The following is a 26,561-nucleotide window of genomic DNA, read 5'->3' on the forward strand; positions in this document are numbered from 1 at the left end:
AAATTGTTGATTGCAAACATCACTATGTTCTAGAACAGCCCAGGCTTGTTTTTGTCCTATAAAGACTGTACTTGGCCCTCTTTCTTCCATTCCTGCAACACCCACACTCTTGCTCACATTCCCTCAGGATAAAATGTAATTAAAACAAGACAACACTCACACCATTTTTAGCCCAGAAGATAATTATGTATGACAACAAAGAGAGTAAGTAGGCTGAGGAGCCATTCCTTATTCAAAGGAGGCACTAAGTCAAGGAAATGGGGCAAAGTGAAAAGGAGGAGATCATAGAGACAGAGGGCTGAGGAAGAGAAACAAGAGAAGCTTTGGTGGCTATCAGGTTACATAACACAAAGATGCAAACAGGACAAAAAAATATGGACTGGGTGACATGACAGACTTAGGCAAGCAACATTCCAGGTTCATACCCTAGGTCCTGGCAAACCAGGGATTCCCTTTTCACCCTTTTCTCCAGCAGTTCCAAATCCCTAAAGGAAAAAAAAACACAAGTTATAACATCCATTTCTTCATAGGTCTCCTGGCTCCATCCAAAGCAGGGAAGTAACTTTAAATCAGTGCCACTGACCTATTGGGGAGGCTCACCATGATGAGTCTCTTGTCACTGCCTGAGAAACACATGGGTCCTGAATATAATTTGGACCACTGATTCAAGTTTCCCTCTTGGTTTTAGAAGTAATATCATGTTCCCCTGAACACTAGTATTTATAGCATGTATTTATAGCAACATGGACTGACAGCATAGAAATGATTAAATACCTAACCTCATTGGTTTTACAGATGGTAACACTAACATTGAGAAGGGTTAAGCATGTCATATGGGTTACAGAATCAATGAGATGGCCAGGTCTTCAAATTTCCATTCCAGGGCCCTTTCCATGAGAATAGGCTGTCTTCCATCACCTAGGAACTCATTTCTTTGACCCACAGATGGAGAATTTTGCTAATTGTTGGGGGTCGATACTAGAGGGAAGAGCTTTTGCCCTCTGGAAACATGATGACTGTGTCATTCTCTTCAGTGGGAAGGATTATTTCTTTCTAGGTGTGGTCTAGAACCCTGCAGACCCTAGCAGTACTCTAAAGGGCACTATGAGATGGTCTTCAATCCCTCTTGCCCTGCTCAAAGACTGTGAAGACTTTCAGTCATAGACCTGACTTGGGGACAAGCAGAAATCCAAAGAGCAGACTGAGTGAGAAAAGCTTCCTTCCCTCTGGGTCCAAGGCAAGCATATTCTGGGCCCTTGAGATACAGAAAAGTTCATTATTAAAGTGGATAGAGTCTTTCACGGCAAACCTCATCAAGGCCATTTTGTTGTTACTGTTTAAAATTGGACTTTCTGGAGCATAGATTTTGGCAAACAACATTCATGCCTATTGTAAGAGTAAAGGAAGCAGTGATTCTTTCTCAAATGTAAGCTTGTAAAAGATGGTAAATGTTGTGGCATGTCTCCTGTTGTCCTCTTGATGTGACCTGGCTCAGCTGGTTATGCAGGCTCTGCTCTAATCCCACTTAGAGTTTTTCCTTCCTCTTACATACTCAGAGCACTCCCATCGGTACTGAAATCTGGCTGAATAAACCTTAGCTTTGTAGGCCCAAGTTGTGTTAGTTTTGTTTTTTAATGTGTTTTTGTGTGTGTGTGTGTGTGTGTGTGTGTGTGTGTGTGTCTTTTTTATTGTGGGGTCGAGTGTGCATCTGTGAAGGGTCTAGTTCAAAGCAAGCTTTGGTTCCTTCTTGCCTTTCTTTTTTCTACGTCAATAGTTGTGTGTCAAATGGCTCAGACCTCATGCTGAATAGGATTTCTATTTGAAAGGCCTATGTGTCAAATGAACTCAAACTTACTTGAAATCTGTTCTGCATCTCAAATGGGAAACCAAGGCATGCTGCCACCTGGTGGAATCTGTCTATTGTCTCTGAAGCCAAACATCATGCAGCTTTCCCTGGTCTGGCCATGGAAGCTATAGCAGCCCACACTGCCCCAGACTCTTACAGCACTGAGATGACTTAAATGTATGAAAGTTTGTAAGCAGGAGGTCTATATCACACTCACTTCCATCTCCTCCAAGACATGTTACTCTGCAGGCTGAACACATACAAGGTGGTTCCATACACACTTGTTGAATTAAAAAGAATGACCTGGAGACCAAAACTGTGGCAAAAAGTGAAGCATGTCCTAGAACTGTCCAGGAACTGTCTCACATTCTCCACCTATCTTGCCTGTAGTTGGAAAGACAATGGGACTTTGTCCTCCTTCTTCAGAAAGCAGAAAGTGTATCAGGACTCTTGCTTTCTCAGAGAGCTTGTGCTACCATGTGAACAAAAATAAATACCCAAAAAGTTTAAAAAGGACAAAATCAAAGAAACTTACTTGTGTGTGTGTGTGGGGGGGGGGGGGGGCGGGGGTGGTGGTGGTTAAAGCCAATAAAACATACATGACTTGGCAAGATATTGGGATGTAGGCTCAGCTTGTCTCCCAGTACAGGAGGTACCATACAGAGCCCTGCTGAACAAGCTGTTCTAGAAAGATGTCCTGGGCCCCAACCCTGTCATAGTCAGTCCTTGTCATAAGCTGTCCTGCATCCACTGCTCCCATACCTCTTCTTACCCATGTCCAGGAAAACCTCACTGGAGCACTGGCTTAGCTGTTCATTTTTGGTTCAAGGTTGTTAGTGGCTCTGCAAAAACTCAACGTCAGTCACGTGGCCTGCAGTAAGGGGGGTTGATGTAGTCACTGAGGCAGGGGAGAGGAGGGTGGTGCAAGAAAAAGGCAAGCTTCAAACACTAGGTCAGATGCAGGGGGTGTCAGCCCCGAGGCCCAGTGAAGGCCACTTTGGCCACGGGCCCTCAGAGGCAAGCTCATCAGAGAGGCAGGCCACCGCATAGTCATCCTCCTCTCGAGCTTCTCCCCCCAAGACCAAGCAGGCTCCCCTCGGTCCCAGCCAAAGTGGTGGACATGGCTAGACCCACCTCCACAACCAGGGCAGCTTCTCTAACTGGGAAAGGCAGGGGGGAGGCTGAAGCACATAGTTGAGGGGGAGTGAGGCCGTGGGGGAGGGGTGGGGAATGATCTGTGGTAACATTTTGGAAGCCAAACTACAGAAATCCATCTGCTCAGCACTGCAAGGGTCACTTGAGATTGGAAACATGAGGGGTCGGGAATGTCAAATGTCCTTCTAAACCCTGCGCAGGTCTCGGGGCTGCTATGGCTCTCAGGGCACCAGGGCCCAGGGCCCAGCTTAAGTCTGTCAAGCTGGGACCCCTCCTCCAAAGGACCTACCTGAAGGGCCTGGAAAGCCTGGTGCTCAGTTGAAGGAGCACCCCACGTGCACAGTAGTTGCCTCAGATCTACTCAATAGGTTCCTCAGGATTTGACAGTTTCCTCTTTTCTTCCCCTCCACCCCCTGCTTATCTCTTCCATTCTGCCTTACCCTGTGTTTGCTGGTCCCCTGGACACAGGGCACACAGATATAAGATTCTCTCTGATGCTCTCCATGAGAGTACCTGTGCCCACAACTGCTGGGGACAACATGGCAAAATGTGTGAAGATGGGGCCGAGCCAGAAAATCAGGGATGTTTGATCCCGCCAGAGGGGACAAGACAAAGAAGGTGACACATACATTTGTGAGGTTGGCCATTTGTCAGCAGCTCTTGCAAAGATTTGGGTTTGGATGGAAAGGAAACAAATGCTTAAAGAAAACATTTTTGAATTCCCTAGAGATTTGCACCCTCAGTGCTGCCATGTTTCTCAGTGACTGTAGATAATTGAAAGCTGATGTGCAGGCTTTGGGTTTGAGAAGTGTGTTTCCTCTGGAAAGCCTAGAGCATCTCAAACATGTTACCATCTTTCTTCTTACAACCATTCTGTCAGAAGGCACATAAGGTGCCTGCGAATGTTCCCATTAGGCAGACAGAGATATTAGGAGAAGAAAGAATGATTTGCCCAGGGTCTTACATCAAATCCATGCCAAAGTGGGCTGAGAACTCTGGGTTCTTGACTTCCACTCTCTGAAAATATTCTGTGCCACATGAAGGGAGGTATTTTCCAGCTTGGATGTCTTTACAGTCAACTGGGGTTTCTATTTTGCAGTCTACACAGTGAAACCCCAGAAATGCTGAGATTGAAATGGTATTGCAGTTTATCACTGTGCATTCTTGTCAGTCAGTCTCCCTTTCTTTTACGGAACAAAAGGGAATGGGGTGAAACTGTAGTAGAGGAAGTCCTCTGAGGCACAACAGGAATGGGAGGGAATTGGAGGGAGGGAGCATGAGTCAGAGAACCCAATAACACCAGATATCATAAAATCCACCACCACCATGAGAAATACGAACTAGACTGCAGGGAGCAGTATGATAAAGGCAGTATGAATTGGCTAGCTTTTGAGAAACTTGGATTCCAGTCTTAACTCTGCTAATGACTTGCTGTGTGACTCTGGACATGCGTCTTCATCCATTCAAGCCATGGTTTCCTTTTCATTACAGGGAGATAAGCCCATCCCACCTTGCTTACCTCTTGGGGATGATGTGAGGTGATTAGAGTCTATGTACAATGCTCACAAAGGAAAGTACAAACCTTGTTTCCCAACCCACTTGCAAAGTATTTTGTATTTGTGCTATCCAATAGAAATATGTGAGCTACTGGGGCACCTGGGTGGCTCAGTCAGTTAAGCGTCCAACTTTGGCTCAGGTCATGATCTCATGGTTTGTGAGTTTGAGCCCTGCATCGGGTTCTGTGCTGACAGCTCGGAGCCCATAACCTGCTTTGGATTCTGTGTCTCCCTCACTCTGTGCTCCTCCTCATTCACGGTCTGTCTCTCTCTTTCTCTCAAAAATGAATAAACATTTAAAAAAATTTATGTTTATTTCTTTTTGAGAGACAGAGCACAAGGGGTGGAGGGACAGAGAGAGAAGGAGACACAGAATCCGAAGTAGGCTCCAGGCTCTGAGCTGTCGGCACACAGCCGGACATGGGGTTCCAACTCACAAACTGTGAGATCATGACCTGAGCTGAGGTTGGACACTTAACCAACTGAGCCACGCAGGCACCCCTAAATTTTTTTTTCAAAAAAAGAAATACGTGAGCTACTACATTATTTTAAATTTTCTAGTAGCTACATCATAAAAGCAAAAGAAATTGGTGACATTAATTTTAATAACATTTTATATAACAAAATATATCATAAATATTGTCATTTTGACATTGAAGTAAAAAATATTAATGAGATTTTTTTTTTTAAGTAGGCTCCATACCCAGTGTGGAGCCCAACATGGGCTTGAAATTAAAACCCTGAGATCAAGACCTGAATTGATATTGAGAGTCAGATGCTTAACTGACTGAGCTACCCAGGCACCCCATTGATATTTTTTTTAATTTTTTTATTTAAAAAAAATTTTTTTTAACATTTATTTATTTTTGAGACAGAGAGAGAGAGAGCATGAACAGGGGAGGGTCAGAGAGAGGGAGACATAGAATCCGAAACAGGCTCCAGGCTCTGAGCTGTCAGCACAGAGCCTGACGCGGGGCTTGAACCCACGGACCGTGAGATCATGACCTGAGCCGAAGTCGGCCACTTAACTGACTGAGCCACCCAGGGGCCCCTGATAAGATATTTTAGATCATTTTTCTCATACCTAGTTTTTGAAATCCATATGTACTTTGCAATTACAGTATATCTCATTTCAGACAAGCCATATTTCAAGGCTTGGTGGCTACATGTGGTTAGTGGTTATAATATTGGACAGCACAGCTTTATACTTTGTAAAGAAATGTCACATATATTGTGAGTTGGGCCTCAAAACAGTAGATATGACCGTTGCCGTGTTACAGATATACAGAGAGGCTCGGAGACTTGAAAAGGTTCCAGAGCTGGACCTGGATCTGAGGTTTACGTGTCCTGTGTCTAACTTCGTGGTCCTCCTCCTTTCTGATTCATTGGACATTGAACTGATTAAGATCAAGGACATGGGACAGATGATTCTCTGTGCCCCTGTGCTTCTACAGGCCATCATAGAAGCATTTCAAAGAACTGTAGGGAAACTCTGGAGTCATCTATCCCCACTTTTCAAGCAGAGGCAGGCCTGATCATCTTGAATTCATCCATTTTCCTCCTGACCCCTACACCCAATCCATGAACATCTTGTCAACTCCTTCTTCAAAACACATCTCACAATTTAAGAGATAAATCAACCACATGTGATGTGTGGGCCTCATTGGATTCTGACTCGAACAGGGCAAGTATAAAAAAAATATGTATTTATGAGATAATCATAAATCTGAATTCTGACTTAACTGACATAAAGTAATTACTGATGATTGATCAGCGTTGATGATGCTGTAACTATGTTTTTAAAAAGTTCCTCTCTCTTAGAAATGCTGAACTATTTATGTTGAAATGATATGTCTCTTACTTGCTTCAGATTGGCCAAGTTGCTAAATATTGAAGCTGAGTGATGAGTACAAGGGAGGATCATTATGCCATTTTCTCCACTTCATGTATGTTTAAAATGTCCCATAATAACAAGTCTACACTTTTTACATTTCGAATCCATGCACTTCTCTCCATTTCCATTGCTATCATCCTAGTGTAAACTACCACCATCTTTCCCCTGGATTGGTGCAGTAGCCTCTATTTGCTGCCTCAGTCTCCCCTCATCCTCCATACCCCACCCCCACCCCTGTCAGAGTGATCTTCTTTAAAATGTAAGTCAGAGCCAGGGCACCTGGGTGGCTCAGTCGGTTAAGCGTCTGACATTGGCTCGGGTCATGATCTTGCAGTCTGTGAGTTCAAGCCCTGCATTGGGTTCTGCGCTGATAGCTCAGGGCCTGTTCTAACAGCTCAGGGCCTGGAGCCTGCTTCGGATTCTGTGTCTCCCTCTCTCTCTGCCCCTCCCCTGTTCATGCTCTGTCTCTCTCTGTCTCAAAAATAAATAAACATTGGAAAAAAAATTTTAAATGTAAGTCAGAGCCTTCTGATGGGTTCTTATTACATTTAACACAAAAGTCACATTCGACCTACAAAGGGTCTGGCTCTTGCCTATCTCCCTGGTTCTTGCCTTTGCTGACTCTGTTCCACATACTTTCTTGCTGTTCCTCACAAGCAGTAAAGTTTTGCCAACCTCAGGGTCTTGGCACTTACCAAAAACACTCTTGCTGATCTTCATGTGACTCACTTCTCCATAATGTTCACTTCCTCAGAAAGGCCCTTTGTGACCACTCTGCCCAAAGTAGCCCACTCCTTTCTCAGTCCACATTCTATCACTTTACCCTTTTTTATTATCTTCTATGTATCACTTGCTACTATATGAACTTGTCCTTACTACATTTGTTTACTTGTTTAGTGTCTGTATCCTCCCTCACTCCCCCATTAGAATGTACTCTCCTCAAGGACAAGGACTTTTACTTATTTGACTGTTATTTACTGTTGTCTAGCAAAATGCCTGGAACATAGGGCCTCTCAAAAGGTATAAGTTGAGTGAAAGGCTCTAAGGTACAAGGCAGATAGTGGAGTGAAGATAGGGCTACTAAGATTAACTACCATTTACTGAACAATTGATATGTGCCAGGCAGGTACTAAGTCCTTTTCTCACATAATCTTCATAACCACACCATTATCATCCCCCCCCCCTGTTTTTTGAGGGAAACTGGAACTCAGATAAGTTAAGAAAATTGTCCAAGTTCACAAAGGTAGAAATTAGTGAGACCAAAAGTCAAGCCTAGGTCTGTTTTAATTCTAGAGCTTAGGCTAATAACCACTAAGATCTATGGCTTCATGAAGAACCATGATAATGTCTCCATAGTTTTGAGAAACAAGAATATTTCCTTAAATGCCTTCTAATAATGAAGATGATAGAACTGTCTACAATAACCACAGGAAGAGGTCTTCCTGTTAGCCTTCTATTGCTATAGTTCTTGTCCAATCAGGCCCTTAAATGCATGTTGACCAAACAGGGAGACTTACCGGGAGACCTGGAAGGCCACTTATTCCTGGTAAACCTGGAAGCCCTGGTTCACCCTGAAAAATCAACCAAAGATTAGTGAGTAACAGCAGGAAACAGTGAATGCAAAGGACATGGCTCCCTTGAGCTGCATGGGCTGAGCAGTGGGGAACCAATAGGCTATCAGGTGGTGTAAATTCCCCAGGATTCCCAACTAATAACTGCGGCAGGATATCAGCTTAGGGAGCCCTTGTGGTGTGGGAAGGACCAAGGCCTACGGCAGGGAATGGAAACTGTCTAAAATAGAATCTCAAATGTTGAGGCTAATTGGGAGACAGAAAAGACAGTCATCTGTGATCTTCCTAGTGGAAGAGCTGTTCAGTGTGATTTCCTGTTACAAATTATAGGTTGCAAAGAAATCAATGGTTTGGAGAAAAAAGTAACAACTACAGTTTGGATAGGGACCCATAACACTCTAATATGTCTTTCCCTGATGTGCTAGTTTACTTATTTGTGCCATGAAAGGGCTCCCTAAGGTTTGGGAATGATCAGGGAGGCAGGTGATCTTTCATATGTTCCCAAAGTGTTCCCAAATTAATTATTACTTTCTGTAAACCTGAAGAGGGCCTGGAGCTGTTGCTTTCTCAAAGACAAAATTAAAGACATGGAAGTAAGCACCTTCCCCTGACTGGGCCCCTTGACCACAGGAACAGAGTCACAAAACTTAAGGGAACCCCAGGAAGGAAGCAAGGAAGGAAATGCAGGTTACTGAAAGATACCTGCATACCTTAACAGCATATAGGCATTCAAATACACACCCACTCACATCGAAATAGAGATTATAACATATTTCAGCTAAACAGGTCTAACAGCTTTAGCCTTGGTAGTTCAGATCAGGTGAATTAAGGCATCTACTGCCTCTTGGTGACAGTATATTCTATTTGTAAGGTCAGGTTTTGAGGGCAAATAACTTCTTTAAAAAGATAACTTAAAAGCAACCATTTATACCCTATGTGTTCTGTCATAGTGCTTTGGGGACAACATAAGTATTGAGAGGGTTGGGAGTTAGGACAAAAAAACCCAATTATTTAATGTTTGTTTTAAGTTATTCAGCATCTTGATAATTGAATTTGAAAAAGCGAAACACAGAAAATAGGACTTAAATAAATACTCAGGAGCCCAGGCCCACTCATAGCCACACACCAACACACAGACATTTTACAGAGCTTTTTGTAAGGGACAAAACAAAGAAGGCTTTACCCTCACTTCCAAACAAAAAAGCATTACCCAGAATATCTTTCCAATATAGTCTCGCTACTAGAGTTGAACTTTGGTATTAATAGGAAAAGGATTATTAACATTTCCTGGGCTTAAATATTCACTACCTTGGATCCTTTCTTCCCTTTGGGAAATCCCATAAATTCCAGTTCTCCAGTAGATGGTGGGGGTCCTGCAGGGCCTGGGAGGCCAACATCCCCCTGTAAGATCAAAGGGAATGTTAAGCAAAGCAGAAACCACACAGACCACTTCAGAGGCTAGGTTTGTCCTCTGGATGTAATTCACAAATAAACTCTCCATTACTTTGGCCTCTTTACCCTCAGCCTTGCATCAGTGAGGCAACAAAACTATCAGTGCCAAGGGGTGGGAAGAAGTATAAGCCTGAACAAATGCATTTTGTACCAGCACTGCAGAGGGAAGAAGCAAGATGAATGAAAGGAACCACAAGTTCATGGTTGCCATGGTCATGCATCAAAGGGTGTTTAGAAGAGAGCAAGAAAGGGTTTTGAGCAAGGTGAATGGCCACCTCTCGGCAATGGTGATTGGACTATAACTGGTCTAGTCCTTGCCAACAGCACAAGCAGAGGCAGTCTGTGTTGGAACACTAGAGGCTGGATTTGCTCCTTGAAGGCAGTGCAATCTACAAGAGGCAGCCATGAAGGGTGGAGAGGACAAGCTCCCAGTCTTCCTTGAGGCTCCCAAATCACTGTCCAGTTTGTGCAGAAGGAAACAGGAGAATGAGGGAAGGGGGATAGAAGAGAGTGGTGAAAGAGAGGTTAAGGAGGAGAGACAGAGGGGATAGAAAGGGAGATGGGAGGAGAAGAAGGAAGAGGAAGAGGAAGGATGGAGGGAAGAGGGGAAGCAAAGGAAAGGAAAGAGAAGGTGAGACAATATACAAAATACCAGGGAAATACCCAGGTGAAAGGAAGATGGAATCTATTTCAAGAGAGTATGTTTGTAAGATATACACACTTCACAAGTAGGAAGCAGGAAGACTACAATATTTTGAAGGAAAAAGACCACAGGAACCTATGTGTGTCATATGCACATGCAGCCCTCCACAGATCCCACCAGAGGATCCACGTGGAGTGGGAAATGCTCATTTCCCAAGGCAAAGGTCCAAATCCCCTTAAAACACAAGCAGGCACATGTGTGCAGCCAGAGATGTTTCTTGGAGCATATGGAATGCACATTGTATTTTCCAAAATCTATTTACCTTAACTCCTTTCTCTCCTTGGAAACCTAACCCCATATTCCCCTGGGGCACAGGGTTGCAGGGAGGAAAAACAAAATCAATTACTAAACAAGCTCTAGGAACTTAAATTGGAATGCATTCTTTTTTTACCAGAAAGTGTGTTTAACCAAACCAGAATATCTCTGGGAAAACTAGAGTACTTAGTGGTAGGAGGCCAAATGCCCCAAGACAAAGTATACTTACATCAGGACCAGGGAAACCGGGAGGGCCTGGAGGACCCTATATTAAAAAATGGAAGAAAAGAGCACTTGTTAGTTTCAGGCAAAAAGAGTGTGAGCATGTTGAGAGTCACTAGAGATGATGCCCCCACAGTATATTCTTTTTTTTATGTTTATTTATATTAGAGAGAGAGAAAGAGAATGTGCAACCAGGGGTGGTGCAGAGAGAGGTGGAAACAGAATTTGAAGGAGGGTCCGGGCTCTAAGCTGTCAGCACAGAGCCTGGTGCAGGGCTTGAACTCACAAGCTGCGAGATCATGGCCTGAGCCGAAGTTGGAGGCTTAACCGACTGAGCCACCCAGGTGCCCCTGCTCCTCACAGTATATTCTGGCTTTAGTGTAGCAGATTCTAGCTCCTTCTCCCATAGTTCTTTTTTTTTTTAATCTCCTTTGAAATCTCCCAAATTGGCCTGATAATCACATTTATGCTAAGGTGGTAAAGACTCATGCATCATTCTTCCCAAATGGCCAGAAATTTAAAAATAATGGCTTTTGGTGAAGCTAAACCAAAGTAATCAGTGGTGAGATTTCATGCACTGGGGAGAAAGAACAATCTGGGGATGGGCCTTTCCCAGAACCACATGGATAACTGGCTATATGCTTTTTCTATACCAGTGAGGGCAAACAGGTTTGGTATCAGAAAGACAGGTAAGTAGGTAGCACTGTCCAAGCTGCAGTGTGGAGAAGGATTTTGAAGCTTCTTTTGTGACCAGGGTGAGTGATGGTGGTGATCATGTGATTAATTGGCAAGGTCTGTCATGAGTGAGGGGAGTGGAAACGGGCAACAGATGTGCCAGTTATGCCCCTGGGCCGTACTTTAGGTTCAGCTAGAGTAGGAGGCTTTGGAAGCACACAGTGGATAGGCAGAAAGACCCTGATAGAGACAACAAATAGCTCCTTACAGAAGCATGCTTCACATTAATCCTCCAAGAATGGAAGGAGGAGGAGAGCCTATACAGGCTGGAGAATTTCCACTAGGAGAGCCTATATAGGCTTCTATTTAATCCATGGCCTTGGCGGGGAAGCATCCCTGTGAATACTGTGATCACATGGGTAGATTTAGGTTGGTCTTACTTGCAATCCTGGTGGTCCCATGGGTCCTACAGCTCCTGGAGATCCGGGTGCTCCTTGTGGGCCCTGAAGACACAAGTTTTTACCCCAAGGTCAAAAAGAGGACAGTTTCTCGAGAAAATTGGAAATATGTGTCCACAAGAATTGCACAAGAATGTTCACGGGAACTTTATTCATAGTAAAAAAAAAAATTGGAAATGTCCCAGGTGTCCATTGATACAAGGAATGATAAATAACTGTGATGCATCTATACAGTGGAATAAATACTCACCATAAAAAGCAATAACCTACTGATATATGATACAATGTGGATAAATATCAAAAGCATTGTGCTAAGTGAAAGAAGCCCAGACTCCCAAAGCCTATATATTATATCATTCCCTTTATATAAAGTTCTAGAATGGGAAAAACTGAACTATGATGGAGAGAAATCAAAACAGTGGTTTCCTTTGGGTGGAGGCAGGAATTGACTGGGAAGGAGCAGAAGGAAACTTTCTGAGGTGATGACAATGTTCTATACCTTAAGATGGCTTTGGGTTACATAGGAGTATATATTTGTCAGAACTCAGCAAGTATACATTTAAGATTTGTGTATTTCATTGTATGTAACTTTTACATAAAAAGAAAAGATGCAAACACATTTTGAAGCCTAGGTAATGATAGGCATGCTGTAGCATTTAGGGGTAAGAGTACTATTGTCTGCAATTTACTTTGAAATGCATCGACAATAAGATGGATCGATGGATGGATAAGGATGGATAGATGGATTGACGTGGGATAAAGCAAGTATAGTAAAATATTAATGGTATGGGTGTTCACTGCAAAATTCATTCAGCTTTGCTCAATATTTGACAATTTTTATATTAAAGTGATGTAAAAAAAACTTAAAAAGAACATGAAAACAGTTATGGTAATATAAAATAAAGTAGACTTCGGGACAAAGAATATTACCAGAGGTAAAGAGGGGGCATTTTGCAATGGTAAACTAGGTCAACTGATCAAGAACACATAATAATCTTAGATGTATATGCATCTAATAGCACAGCTTCAAAAGGCATGTAGCAGAATCTGACAGAACTGCATGGAGAAATAAACAAATCTGCAAAGAGCTGAAGGATTTTAACATCCCTTCCTCAGTAATAAACAGAACTAGACCAAACCAAACAAACAAACAAACAAACAAACAAAAAATCCAATAAGGACCCAGTAGATTGAAATAGCGTTGTCGGCTACCTTGACCTAATGGACATTTTTTAGATTGCTAAACCCCAAAACAGCTTGAACACATACTCTAAGTGCATATGGCACATTCACCAAGATTGTTTCATATGCTGAGCCATGAAACAAATGTCAACAGATTTAAAAGTATTGAAATCATATGAAGTGTTCACTCTAAGTGCAATGACACCAAACTAGAAATCAGCCATGTAAAGATAGCTGGGAAGTTGCCAAATACTGAGAAATTAAACAACACACATTTCCGTGGGCCAAAGAAAAAAACAGAAGAGAAACAAGAAAATACGTGGAACTGAATTGATAACAACAATATTACAAGCCAGACAACAAAATCTGAAGAGAAAGATGGCATGGGGCAAAGTATGGCTCAATTAAAGCTGGGGATGGTAATAAGGTGATATGTAAGGGATGGAGGGGCTAAGTGAAGTCAAGAGAAAGTAGGGGTTCAGAGGTTCCCCAGGAAATAGAACATCGCCTTGACAAAATTAATAATCTGTGGTCTCCTTACTGACCCCAAATCTCTTATTCAGCCACCAAACCATCCTCCCCAAATCTAAGTGGATGTATTTATCATGCCTGTGTATGTAAGCGAACACTTTACCTTTGTGGGCAGAGAAATGAATTCCTAAGAAGACCTATGCAGCTACCACAGTGGATGTGATTGTACAAATGTAGTTAACACACCATCTAAGCCAGTGCTGTTTGGCACTAGGGGATCTGTGTGTGCTTGATCTTTACTTCACCTCTGTTTTGCATGTGTGCTTGTACTGCATTCCGTTTCCTGCCTACCTACCTCTTCTCACACTGCTCTCTCTGTTTACAAAGCTTCCTCCCATTGCCAGCCAGCCTAAACATTACCCACACTTCTATGAGGCTACCTTCTTTGTCTTAGATATGAAGATATGAAGTCTCCCATGATGTATCTTTAGGTGGACAGCATCTCTTTCTCAAAGCTGTTGTGGAATTCTTATGCCCCAGTCCTACTAGTTTTTCACATCTGGGTGTGTGGGGGGTGGGGTGGGTTGGGCATGGGCAAAGATCATGTCTACACTGTCTCAGGGATCACTCCTAGCACTTTGCTGCTAGTGGGAGCTCAATACCTGTTCTCGAATGAAAAGAAGAAAGGAAGGAACCCTCATATAGGAAAGAAGGAAGAAAGATGTGGCTTTTCTTAAGCCACTTCAAAGGAAAGCAATGACAATGTGGCAATTCAAGGAAGTAGAAAGCTCTTATTAATACAACTCATGGCTCCTCATGGACTCCCTATTTTATTAAAAGTCCCTAAAAGGAATTTCTATATGGAATAGCTTCTAAATTTTTTAAAATGTTTATTTAGTTTGGAGAGAGAGAGAGAGAGCATGAGTAGGGTGGGGGGACAGAGAGAAAGGGAGACACAGAATCTGAAGCAGCCTCCAGGCTCTAGGCTGTCAGCATGGAGCCTGATGCGGGGCTCAAACTCGTGAACCCCAAGAACATGACCTGAGCCGAAGTCAGATGCTTAACTGACTGAGCCACCCAGGCACCCCTATATGGAATAGCTTCTAAAGAAGAGTGTTCTATTTGTTTTGTTTTACCCACAACAATTGACACACACAGAAAACCGTAAACAGTTGCTGAATGAAAGGCAAAATTCTTTCCTAATACATCTCAGGGAGTTTGCAGGTCCCTGGCCTAAAGGGTTGAAAGCTTGCCTGTCATGTTAACTTGAGGGGGATGGTCTACTCTCTCAGAATGTTCTCACCTGGAAAATGTCAACAGTGTGATCCGCTCTACCTCAACTGTCTGGATTTCCTTGAGAATGTCTCCAAAGACCTTTGAATACCATAAAGAATGCAAAGGGACCAGCAGTAGCTATTGACTCAACATTGAGAGCTCCACACATATATAACAACTTACAGTGATTCCGTCCAGTCCAGGCAGTCCAGGCTCCCCCTGAAAAACAGACAAAGGCAGGACACTGAAGAGATCCATTAAAGCTGTGGTATTATTGCATAGATAACTAACCCACACTTCATGGGCAGAAACACAACACTGCTGATGCTTGGGCCTCCTCTGTCAAGGTCTTGTGTTTTAAATAATGCATGAATTGGGCATATTCAGCCATTTACTTTTTTTTTCCTAAGAAAAATCCAGACTCTAGAAGACAAATATTATAGCCTTGGTTGAACAGGGTTTAATATTTTACTTGGATTAATTAATTTTCACCTTTGCTAGGAACTTATCAATTAGAAACGGCTTCTGTGGGCTGGTGATTTTCCTGCTCTTTCTGGAAGAAAGCAAAACTACCTTCCCGTGTGCCTTCATCCCCAGAGAATCTGTGCCCATATGTATACAATGCAAATCAGACATTTCAAGGGAGAATCAACAGAGCATACAGTCTCTGATTACGTTTTAATTACTTTGAAGCATCTTAAGTCACTGTATGAATCTGTAATATAACCATCTTGTGGAAATTGCTGTATTCCACTGGGTCCAGGGTCTCTTTGATTTTTGGCAAAACCATTTAATCAGTGCTTGCTATGACAATGGCCATATTTTGACACCTGCTAGTCTTACCCCATTTGGCGTACAGTCAAAAATCAGCCCTCTGCAACACAGAAAGAGCACTGCCTGGGTTTTAGCTCTTCGGTAAACTAGCTATGTGAGTCTGAGGAAGTCACACAGCCTCAGTGTACCTCAGTTTTTCTATCTGTAAAATGAGCAACATGAATCCAACAATCATGAAGTCCTTTACAAGTCTACCATTCTATCTTCTGCTGTGGAACCTAAACCAAGAGCCCAAACCCTGTGCCTTCGCCAGTTCTCGGCCACCCACCCCAATCACTGCCTTCCAAAATGATGTCTAATGTTCCTGGTTCTGTGCATGGATGGAAGACAGGAAGGTGCCATCCTCAGCTGAATGAACATGTGTGCATCTTCCCTTCATATGTTGGGCACATAGATACCCATCTGCTACCAGGGAAATTATGAGCTCACCTCCTACTCTGCAAGGGAATAGGGTCAATCATTTGGCACCAGAGTTTACTGAGGGGCCCACAGGATACCAGGTAGTATACATCAAGAGTACAGTCACAAGAATACAGAAGGTTCTTGTCAATTCTAGGAAGAGATGAAAGTTTTCCAGCCAGCTGCAGAGTTGATGGGCAATTTTTTCAGACAGCCAGGGGCCCAGCTAGGGCAATGGGCTGGTGTGCAGGTACAGAAAAGGGCATGGCCAGGATCCTGGGCTGGTGGGCATGCTGAGATGGGCAGAGATATGCATGGCTTCATACCAAGGCATGCAGACATCAAGGATTGTAGAGTAGACAAAAAGTATCTTTCTCCAGGAAATGTCTTGGCTTGTCAAAGAAAATGATACCCATGCAAACCGTTTGTTTGCTGATCTATCTCCTATTTTTGGTCTAGATCTTACAAAGCAAATCTCTTTGATGGTATGGTTGCAAACATTTCTGTCAGTGTTTCCACCACAAAAAGCTCCGGATCCCTTTTAAATCTAGCTTGGTCTGCTCCTTAAATAGAGCCACAGATGGTAGTTCTGGAAATGTTTTTATTGGAGGTGGGGCCCAATCCCAGGAAGCTCAGCTTATAGCCAGCCTAGTTAGCTGTCTGCCTTAGAGGCTCTTACCTTTATTCCTTTGAAACTACCTTGGGCAAGGACAGGTTCACCTTTAGAGCCTTTCTGGCCAGGAAGCCCCTGAGTAAAATAAGAAAAACTTGTGAGGAAGTGCACACAAACACACACAGCTTTGTTAACGATATGACCTGATCACCTAGGGGATGCAACGGCAAGAGTGTAAAATTATGTCGTTTATTCTATGGCTGTGCTAAGGAACAAAAAGTGCATCCCCCAAACAGGTGTTGTGTCTCAAAGCTGTATACCTGCTTCCCCAAATCCTGAGTCCAAAGTTTATAAAGGGATTAGAAAGTAAGACACTTTGACTCTATTCAGAACACTGATCTGAAAGTCCACATATAATGCGCATGTCATTCATAAGCTTATAGCTCATCTGCTCCACCCCTCACAGATATGTCTCTGACAGGGCCTTTGTCTAGGACAGGGGTTGAAGAACTTCTGTAAAGAGCCAGAGAGTAAGTAATTTGGAATGTGTGGGCTGTATCTGGGCTCTGCCTTATATGCTTCTTCTCTTTTTTCTGCACACACTTTTAAAACTGTAAAACCAAGCCACAGGCCAAGGGTCACATGGGCCAGTTTGCAGCCCTCTGGTTTAAGAGATATCTACAAAATCATCTCTATCCTGTGCTTCTACCATAAGACCTCAGCTTCAACACCCATCTAAGAGTCTGGTGTGCCTCACTATTAACATGGAAAACAGTTCAAAGTATACCCAACTTGTCTGTCAACCAGGCTTTTTACAGTCTCACTGGCAGATGCTGGCTAATGTCTGCTAAATGTTACCCTCCTGGGGAAAATCAATATCCCTATAGTTAAGGGGAAGTCATGGGATTTCCCAGTTAGTATTGGGAGTAGGACTAAGCTCTGGGGACTGAAGAATTGCCTGAATTATGGATCCCTTGAGCTCAAGGATCATAGGTATGTTAGAAAAACAAATGGTCTCAGAAAAACAAACCAGCTTCCTTCCTAACATTTCCTGTTCCCTTTATTCTTATGGAAACTACTTTTATCAAAGAAACTTGAAAGAATAGCCACTGGAGTTTCAGCATGGTTATTAAGGTTCAGCTTAGTAAAATATAAGCCCAAATTCCTATTTAGGCTTAAGGGGAAGCTTAGGGACAGGATTAGGTTTTAACCTTGTCCTTTTGGCTGTCAGGGGATGTTTATTATCTAAATATTTCTTTTCTCCCTCTTGGGGGCAGCATTTACTTACTTTGCTGGATTTCCATTCTCTTAACATAGATGTGATTTGTTCTCTTCTGTTGCCATGGCAGTGTTTGCAGGCCTTTGTGACTCAAACAGCTGGTACTATGTTGGTAATACATCTTTCTCCATTCCCCATCCGCACTGCATATTGGTTTGGTCTTTAGATGTCAAGGCCCTTTATGCCAATCTGAGGCTTGTGCTTTGTCTATCTCACTTTCTTACATGTATACCCACACCCACAACTTGGTCACTGAAGGCAATGGTGCTGCTTTTCCAATAAAATGCTAGTTACACAATGCTTCAATGAACATTGGGTGCATATACCTTTTTGAATTAGTGTTTTTCTTTTCTTGGTATAAATACCCAGGTATGGAAATAACCTAAGTGTCCAACAATGGATGAAGGGATAAAGAAGATGTGATACACACACACACACACACACACACACTGGAATACTATTCAGCCATAAAAGAATGAAATTTTGCCATTTGCAACAACATGGATTGACCTTGAAGATATTATGCTAAGTGAAATAAGTCAGACAGAGAAAGACAAATACCATATGATTTCACTTATTTGTAGAATCAAAAACAAAAACAAAACAAACGAAACAAAACAAATCTCAGATACAGAGAACAGATTGGTGGTTGCAGAGGGGAGATTGGTAAGGGGATAGGCAAAATGGGTGAAGGGTATCAATAGACACAAACTTCCAGTTACAAAATAAGTAAGTCATGGGGATGTCATGTACAGCATGGTGACTATAGTAAATAATTTTTTAAAACATTTTATTTTATTATTATTATTATTTTAGAAGTATATTTATTTATTTTCAGAAAGAGAATATGTGCACAAGTGGGGAATAGGCAGAGAGAGAGGGAGAGAGACAATTCCAAGCAGGCTCTGCGCTCTCAGCACAGAGCCCAATGCAGGGCTCAATCTCGTGAACGATGAGATCATGACCTGAGCCAAAATCAAGAGTTGGATGCTTAGCCAACTGAGCCAGCCAGGTGCCCCTAAAGATTTTATTTTTAAGTAATCTCTACATCCAATGTGAGGCTTGAACTTACAACCCCAAGATCAAGAGTCTCATGTTGCACTTACTAAGCCAGCCAGGTGCTCCTATAATAAATAATATTTTACTGCATACCTGAAAATTGCTGAGAGAGTAGACCTTAAAGGTTCTCATCATAAGAAAAAAAATTTGTCACTCTGTATGGTGACAGCTGGTAACTAGACTTACTGTAGTGATCATTTTGTAATGTGTACAAATATGTCATTATGTTGTACACCTGAAACTAATATGATATTATACATCAATTATACTTTAATAACAAAAAAGTACATGAGGTAGCATTGGAATAAGACATACTGAAAAAAAAATGCCAATTAATTCATGTAGCTATGGAATCTGTTTAATAGCATGATTTCTAGCTAGATATATCACATCAGTACCCTTGGTTGCTTAGATTATTTCAAGTAAGGTTGATGATGAGCTTGAATGTGTTATTTTTCTCTTTCCAGTCACTTATAAAAGTAGCTTTACAAGGGCATGACACCTATTAGAGATCTTTTAGATCCAAAAACTGGGCTCTATCTTATGAATAAAATTAAATAAAAGTGGTGACCTCAGGATGTAATAAATGCCATATCAATCCCAGAACGAAGGGTTATGAGAGTGTGGGGGGAGGGGGAAAATTGTGCCAGTGTAGAGTAGAATTTCTCAATTATTTCTCACTATTGACTGTGACAGACGATTCCTTGATGTTGGGAGTAGCTTCCTTGTGCTAGTAGAATACTCCCAGTTGTGACAACCAAAAATGCCAATAATAACTGGAAAATGCCCCTTGGTGTGGGGAATCACCCCTGGTTAAGAATCACTGGTCTAGACCAAGCTTGCCAAACCCTTTGGGTCATTATTAGAGCTTCCATGATCCCATGTAAGCCCTCCAAGTATGTGATGTGGGAACATGTCAAATAGCCCAAGTGTGTACTTTGCTCTGAAATTTACTAATCTTTTAGCAATCTTGCCAACTCTAAAAGGATAGTTAAAAAAAAAAAAAACTCTAAGTAGTGGAGCATGTGTACACCCCCTGCAACTGATATTCTTCTTTACACTTTTTAATGTGTTGCCAGCATAGACTCCTGCATTGAACAAGGGGTTGCAGTGGTTGCCCTACAGATGCTTAATGACATCTCCGTAAAAGCAGAAAAGGGGCACACTTGGAGGCAAAGAAAGCCATTTGAAATAAAGTTCAAAGATCTGGCAACGTACGGGTGGTCCGAGAAGCCCAGGATAGCCATCGGGGCCTGGATATCCAACACCTCCTTGAGTTCCATTACAGCCATCCAGGCCAGGTGGGCCTCTGGACCCTGGCTGTCCTGGGTGGCCCTGTTCAAAGAGAAAAGAATGAATCAAGTCAGCCACAGGACTCTTAGCTACTCTGACAAGCTCCACAGTAAGAGAAACCAAGTATGCTGCCAAACTCTGGCTCCTTGTCCACTCCCTTATCTCTGTGAGAGCTACACTCTTATAGCTTTCCTTTATACTCAGGTATATGTAGCTAAGTGTTACCCCTTCCCAAAGGATCGATGCTCTAATGGGACCCATGCTGAAACCAAAGAAGTCAAGCCTGAAGAGATGAGATACTCAGGATGCTACAACTTCATCTTTCCTGGGTACAAAGATGTACTAAGATAGGGCTCAGCTGGCTGGCAGCTGAAGTGCTACCATCAGGGAATCATGCCAGGCCTTGGGACTCCTCAAAACAGACCAGAGCCTAGGAAGCTTGGCATGGCTTTCTGTATTGGAAAAGCCTGGGGCTTTTATATGTCTCTGCCTAGGAAATGATGCTGGCTTTTGGTCAACAGAGTAGAAGCAGTTTCCACGGCACCATCTCTCTTAAATGTTATTTGATCAAAAATAAGCAAGGCTCAGAGGCTTCTGGGAAGATGGCGGCATAGGAGGACGTTGGGCTCACCGCGTCCTGAGGGTCACTTAGATTCCACCCACAGCTGCCTAAATAACCCAGAAAATTGCCAGAAGACTAGCAGAATGGATTCTCCAGAGCCAAGCATAGATGAGAGGCCCATGGAAGAGGGTAGGAATGGCGGAGAGGTGGTGCGTGCTACACGGACTGGCGGGAGGGAGCCAGGGTGGAGGGGCGGCCCGCTGGCCAAGCAGAGCCCCTGAGTCTGGCTTGCAAAAGCGGAGGGGCCAGACAGAGTGTGTTTGGACAGCAAGCAGGACTTAACATCTGGAAGGTTATAAGTTAACAGATCTGCTCGGAGAGCGGGAGGGCTGGAGAACAACGGGAGGGAGAGTTGCTGAGCCCCAGACGACAGAGCTAAGCTTGGTGGGGAACAAAGGCGCTCCCCAGCGCCACCTCCCTCGCCCATCCCCCAGCCAAAATCCCAAAGGGAACCAGTTTCCATCATGGAACTTGCTGGCACCACGCAAACACCCAACGCCGTGCTTCTGTGGATCCATCCCTTCGGCGGGTCTGACTCACTCCAGGTGCTGCAGGACCCCTCTCAAAGCGGATCTCCGAAGGAAAAGCGAGCTGAGCCTACCCCTCCCGCCCCTGTGCACCTTGCCGATCCACCCCAGCTAATACGCCAGATCCCTAGCACCATAAGCCTGGCAGTGTGCAAGTAGCACAGACGGGCCACGCCACCCCACAGCGAATCCCGCCCCTAGTAGAGGGAAAGAGAAGGCACACACCAGTCTGACTGTGGCCCCAGTGGTGGGCTGGAGGCAGACATCAGGTCTGACTGCAGCCCCGCCCACCAATGCAAGTTATTCAAGACAGCACAGGGGAAGTGCCCTGCAGTTCCACAACACTCCAGGGACTATCCAAAATGATGAAATGGAAGAATTCCCCTCAAAAAAACCTCCAGGAAATAATGACAGCTAACAAACTGATCAAAAATAATTTAAACAATATAACAGAAAGTGAATTTAGAATAATAGTCATAAAGTTAATCACTGGGCTTGAAAACAGTATAAAGGACAGCACAGAATCTCTTGCTACAGAGATCAAGGGACTCAGGAACAGCCAGGAGGAGCTAAAAAATGCTATTAATGAGCTGCAAACTAAAATGGAAACGACCACAGCTTGGCAGAGGAGATAATAGGTGAACTAGAAGATAAAATTATGGAAAAAGAAGAAGCTGAGAAAAAGAGAGATAAAAAAATCCAGGAGTATGAGGGGAAAATTAGAGAACTACGTGATGGACTAAAGAGAAATAATCTACGTATAATTGGTATTCCAGAGGAGGAAGAGAGAGGGAAAGGTGCTGAAGGTGTGCTTGAAGAAATAATAGCTGAGAACTTCCCAGATCTGGGGAAGGAAAAAGGCATTGAAATCCAAGAGGCACAAAGAACTCCCTTCAGACGTAACTTGAATCGATCTTCTGCATGACATATCATAGTGAAACTGGCAAAATACAAGGATAAAGAGAAAATTCTGAAAGCAGCTAGGGATCAACGTGCTCTAACATATAAAGGGAGACCGATAAGACTCGTGACAGATCTGTCTACTGAAACTTGGCAGGCCAGAAAGGAATGGCAGGAGATCTTCAATGTGATGACCAGAAAAAATATGCAGCCGAGAATCCTCTATCCAGCAAATCTGTCATTTAGAATAGAAGGATAGATAAAGGTCTTCCCAAACAAACAAAAACTGAAGGAATTCGTCACCACTAAACCAGCCCTACAAGAGGTCCTAAGGGGGATCCTGTGAGACAAAGTACCAGAGACATCGCTACAAGCATGAAACCTACAGACATCACAATGACGCTAAACCCATATCTTTCTATAATAACACTGAATGTAAATGGTCTAAATGCTCCAACCAAAAGACATAGGGTATCAGAATGGATAAAAAAACAAGACCCATCTATTTTTTGTCTACAGGAGACTCATTTTAGACCTGAGGACATTTTCAGATTGAGAGTGAGGGGATGGAGAACTATTTATCATGCTACTGGAAGTCAAAAGAAAGCTGGAGTAGCCATACTTATATCAGACAAACTAAACTTTAAATTAAAGGCTGTAACAAGAGATGAAGAAGGGCATTATATAATAATTACAGGGTCTATCCATCAGGAAGAGCTAACAATTATAAATGTCTATGCGCCAAATACAGGAACCCCCAAATATATAAAACAATTACTCACAAACATAAGCAACCTTATTGACAAGAATGTGGTAATTGCAGGGGACTTTAATACTCCACTTACAACAATGGATAGATCATCTAGACAAACGGTCAATAAAGAAACAAGGGCCCTGAATGATACATTGGATCAGATGGACTTGACAGATATATTTAGAACTCTGCATCCCAAAGCAACAGAATATACTTTCTTCTCGAGTGCACATGGAACATTCTCCAAGATGGATCACATACTGGGTCACAAAACAGCCCTTCATAAATATACAAGAATTGAGATCATACCATGCATACTGTTGGACCACAATACGATAAAGCTTGAAATCTACCACAGGAAAAAGTCTGGAAAACCTCCAAAAGCATGGAGGTTAAAGAACACCCTACTAACGAATGAGTAGGTCAACCAGGCAATTAGAGAAGAAATTTTAAAATATATGGAAACAAACGAAAATGAAAATAAAACAATCCAAACTCTTTGGGATGCAGCTAAGGCAGTCCTTAGAGGAAAATACATTGCAATCCAGGCCTATCTCAAGAAACAAGAAAAATCCCAAATACAAAATCTAACAGCACACCTAAAGGAAATAGAAGTGGAACAGCAAAGACAGCCTAAACCCAGCAGAAGAAGAGAAATAAGAAAGATCAGAGCAGAAATAAACAATATAGAATCTAAAAAAAACTGTAGAGCAGATCAACGAAACGAAGAGTTGGTTTTTTGAAAAAATAAACAAAATTGATACACCTCTAGCCAGGCTTCTCAAAAAGAAAAGGGAGATGACCCAAATAGATAAAATCATGAATGAAAATGGAATTATTACAACCAATCCCTCAGAGATACAAGCAATTATCAGGGAATACTATGAAAAATTATATGCCAACAAACTGGACAACCTGGAAGAATTGGACAAATGCCTAAACACACACACACACGTCCAAAACTCAAACAGGAGGAAATAGAAAGCTTGAACAGACCCATAACCAGCGAAGAAATTGAATCGGTTATCAAAAATCTCCCAACAAATAAGAGTCCAGGACCAGATGGCTTCCCTGGGGAATTCTACCAGACATTTAAAGCAGAGATAATACCTATCCTTCTCAAGCTATTCCAAAAAATAGAAAGGGAAGGAAAACTTCCAGACTCATTTTAGGAAGCCAGTATTATTTTGATTCCTAAACCAGACAGAGACCCAATAAAAAAAGAGAACTACAGGCCAATATCCCTGTTGAATATGGATGCAAAAATTCTCAATAAGTTACTAGCAAATCGAATTCAACAGCTTATAAAAAGAATTATTCACCATGATCAAGTGGGATTCATTCCTGGGATGCAGGGCTGGTTCAACATTTGCAAATCAATCAACGTGATACATCCCATTAATAAAAGAAAAGATAAGAACCATATGATCCTGTCAATCAATGCAGAAAAATCATTTGACAAAATTCACCATCCTTTCTTAATAAAAACCCTCGAGAAAGTTGGGATAGAAGGAACATACTTAAACATCATAAAAGCCATTTATAAAAAGCCCATAGCTAATATCATCCTCAATGGGGAAAAACTGAGAGCTTTCCCCCTGAGATCAGGAATAAGACAGGGATGTCCACTCTCACCGCTGTTGTTTAACATAATGTTAACATATGTTCCAACATAATGTTGGAAGAACAAATCATCAGCAATCAGACAACAAAAGGAAATCAAAGGCATCAAAATTGGCAAAGATGAAGTCAAGCTTTCACTTTTTGCAGATGACATGATACTATACATGGAGAACCCGATAGACTCCACCAAAAGTCTGCTAGAACTGATACATGCATTCAGCAAAGTTGCAAGATACAAAATCAATGTACAGAAATCAGTTGCATTCTTATACACTAATAATGAAGCAACAGAAAGACAAATAAAGAAACTGATCCCATTCACAATTGCACCAAGAAGCATAAAATACCTAGGAATAAATCTAACCAAAGATGTACAAGATCTGTATGCTGAAAACTATAGAAAGCTTATGAAGGAAATTGAAGAAGATATAAAGAAATGGAAAAACATTCCATGCTCATGGGTTGGAAGAATAAATATTGTTAAAATGTCAATATTGCCCAAAGCTATCTACACATTCAATGCAATCCCAATCAAAATTGCACCAGCATTCTTCTCGAAGCTAGAACAAGCGATCCTACAATTCATATGGAACCACAAAAGGCCCCGAATAGACAAAGTAATTTTGAAGAAGAAGACCAAAGCAGGAGGCATCACAATCCCAGACTTTAGCCTCTACTACAAAGCTGTAATCATCAAGACAGCTTGGTATCGGCACAAAAACAGACACATAGACCAATGGAATAGAATAGAAACCCCAGAACTAGACCCACAAAAGTATGGCCAACTCATCTTTGACAAAGCAGGAAAGAATATCCAATGGAAAAAAGACAGTCTCTTTAACAAATGGTGCTGGGAGAGCTGGACAGTAACATGCAGAAGAATGAAACTAGACCACTTTCTTACACCATTCACAAAAATAAACTCAAAATGGATAAAGGACCTGAATGTGAGACAGGAAACCATCAAAACCCTAGAGGAGAAAGCAGGAAAAGACCTCTCTGACCTCAGCCATAGCAATTTCTTACTTGACACATCCCCAAAGGCAAGGGAATTAAAAGCAAAAATGAACTATTGGGACCTCATGAAGATAAAAAGCTTCTGCACAGCAAAGGAAACAATCAACAAAACTAAAAGGCAACCAACAGAATGGGAAACGATATTTGCAAATGACATATCGGACAAAGGGCTAGCATCCAAAATCTATAAAGAACTCACCAAACTCCACACCAGAAAAACAAATAACCCAGTGAAGAAATGGGCAGAAAACATGAATAGACACTTCTCTAGAGAAGACATCTGGATGGCCAACAGGCACATGAAAAGATGCTCAACGTCGCTCCTCATCAGGGAAATACAAATCAAAACCACACTCAGATATCACCTCACGCCAGTCAGAGTGGCCAAAATGAACAAATCAGGAGACTATAGATGCTGGAGAGGATGTGGAGAAATGGGAACCCTCTTGCACTGTTGGTGGGAATGCAAATTGGTGCAGCCGCTCTGGAAAGCAGTGTGGAGGTTCCTCAGAAAATTAAAAATAGACCTACCCTATGACCCAGCAATAGCACTGCTAGGAATTTACCCAAGGGATACAGGAGTACTGATGCATGGGGGCACTTGTACTCCAATGTTTATAGCAGCACTCTCAACAATAGCCAAATTATGGAAAGAGCCTAAATGTCCATCAACTGATGAATGGATAAAGAAATTGTGGTTTATATACACAATGGAGTACTACGTGGCAATGAGAAAGAATGAAATATGGCCCTTTGTAGCAACGTGGATGGAACTGGAGAGTGTGATGCTAAGTGAAATAAGTCATACAGAGAAAGACAGATACCATATGTCTTCACTCTTATGTGGATCCTGAGAAACTTAACAGAAACCCATGGGGGAAGGGAAGGAAAAAAAATGAGGTTAGAGTGGGAGAGAGGCAAAGCAT

General features: G+C 42.4%; 1 protein-coding gene across 2 annotated transcripts in view; it reads right to left on the bottom strand.

Moving 5' to 3' along the window:
- LOC131502959 (collagen alpha-6(IV) chain-like) overlaps window positions 1–26,561 on the bottom strand; it is a 292,198-nt gene that overhangs the window by 40,414 nt on the left and 225,223 nt on the right. For both annotated transcript variants that reach the window (XM_058714249.1, XM_058714248.1), the window contains exons 6-14: window positions 20,118–20,234; window positions 16,628–16,696; window positions 14,899–14,934; window positions 11,770–11,832; window positions 10,662–10,697; window positions 10,440–10,481; window positions 9,331–9,423; window positions 7,969–8,022; window positions 426–485 (exon numbers count right to left, since the gene is read on the bottom strand). In XM_058714249.1, the coding sequence (XP_058570232.1) occupies window positions 426–485; window positions 7,969–8,022; window positions 9,331–9,423; window positions 10,440–10,481; window positions 10,662–10,697; window positions 11,770–11,832; window positions 14,899–14,934; window positions 16,628–16,696; window positions 20,118–20,234 (570 nt within the window). The remainder of the gene's footprint in view (window positions 1–425; window positions 486–7,968; window positions 8,023–9,330; window positions 9,424–10,439; window positions 10,482–10,661; window positions 10,698–11,769; window positions 11,833–14,898; window positions 14,935–16,627; window positions 16,697–20,117; window positions 20,235–26,561) is intronic.

Source organism: Neofelis nebulosa, chromosome X (genome assembly GCF_028018385.1).
Source record: "Neofelis nebulosa isolate mNeoNeb1 chromosome X, mNeoNeb1.pri, whole genome shotgun sequence".
Classification (NCBI taxonomy): Eukaryota; Metazoa; Chordata; class Mammalia; order Carnivora; family Felidae; genus Neofelis; species Neofelis nebulosa.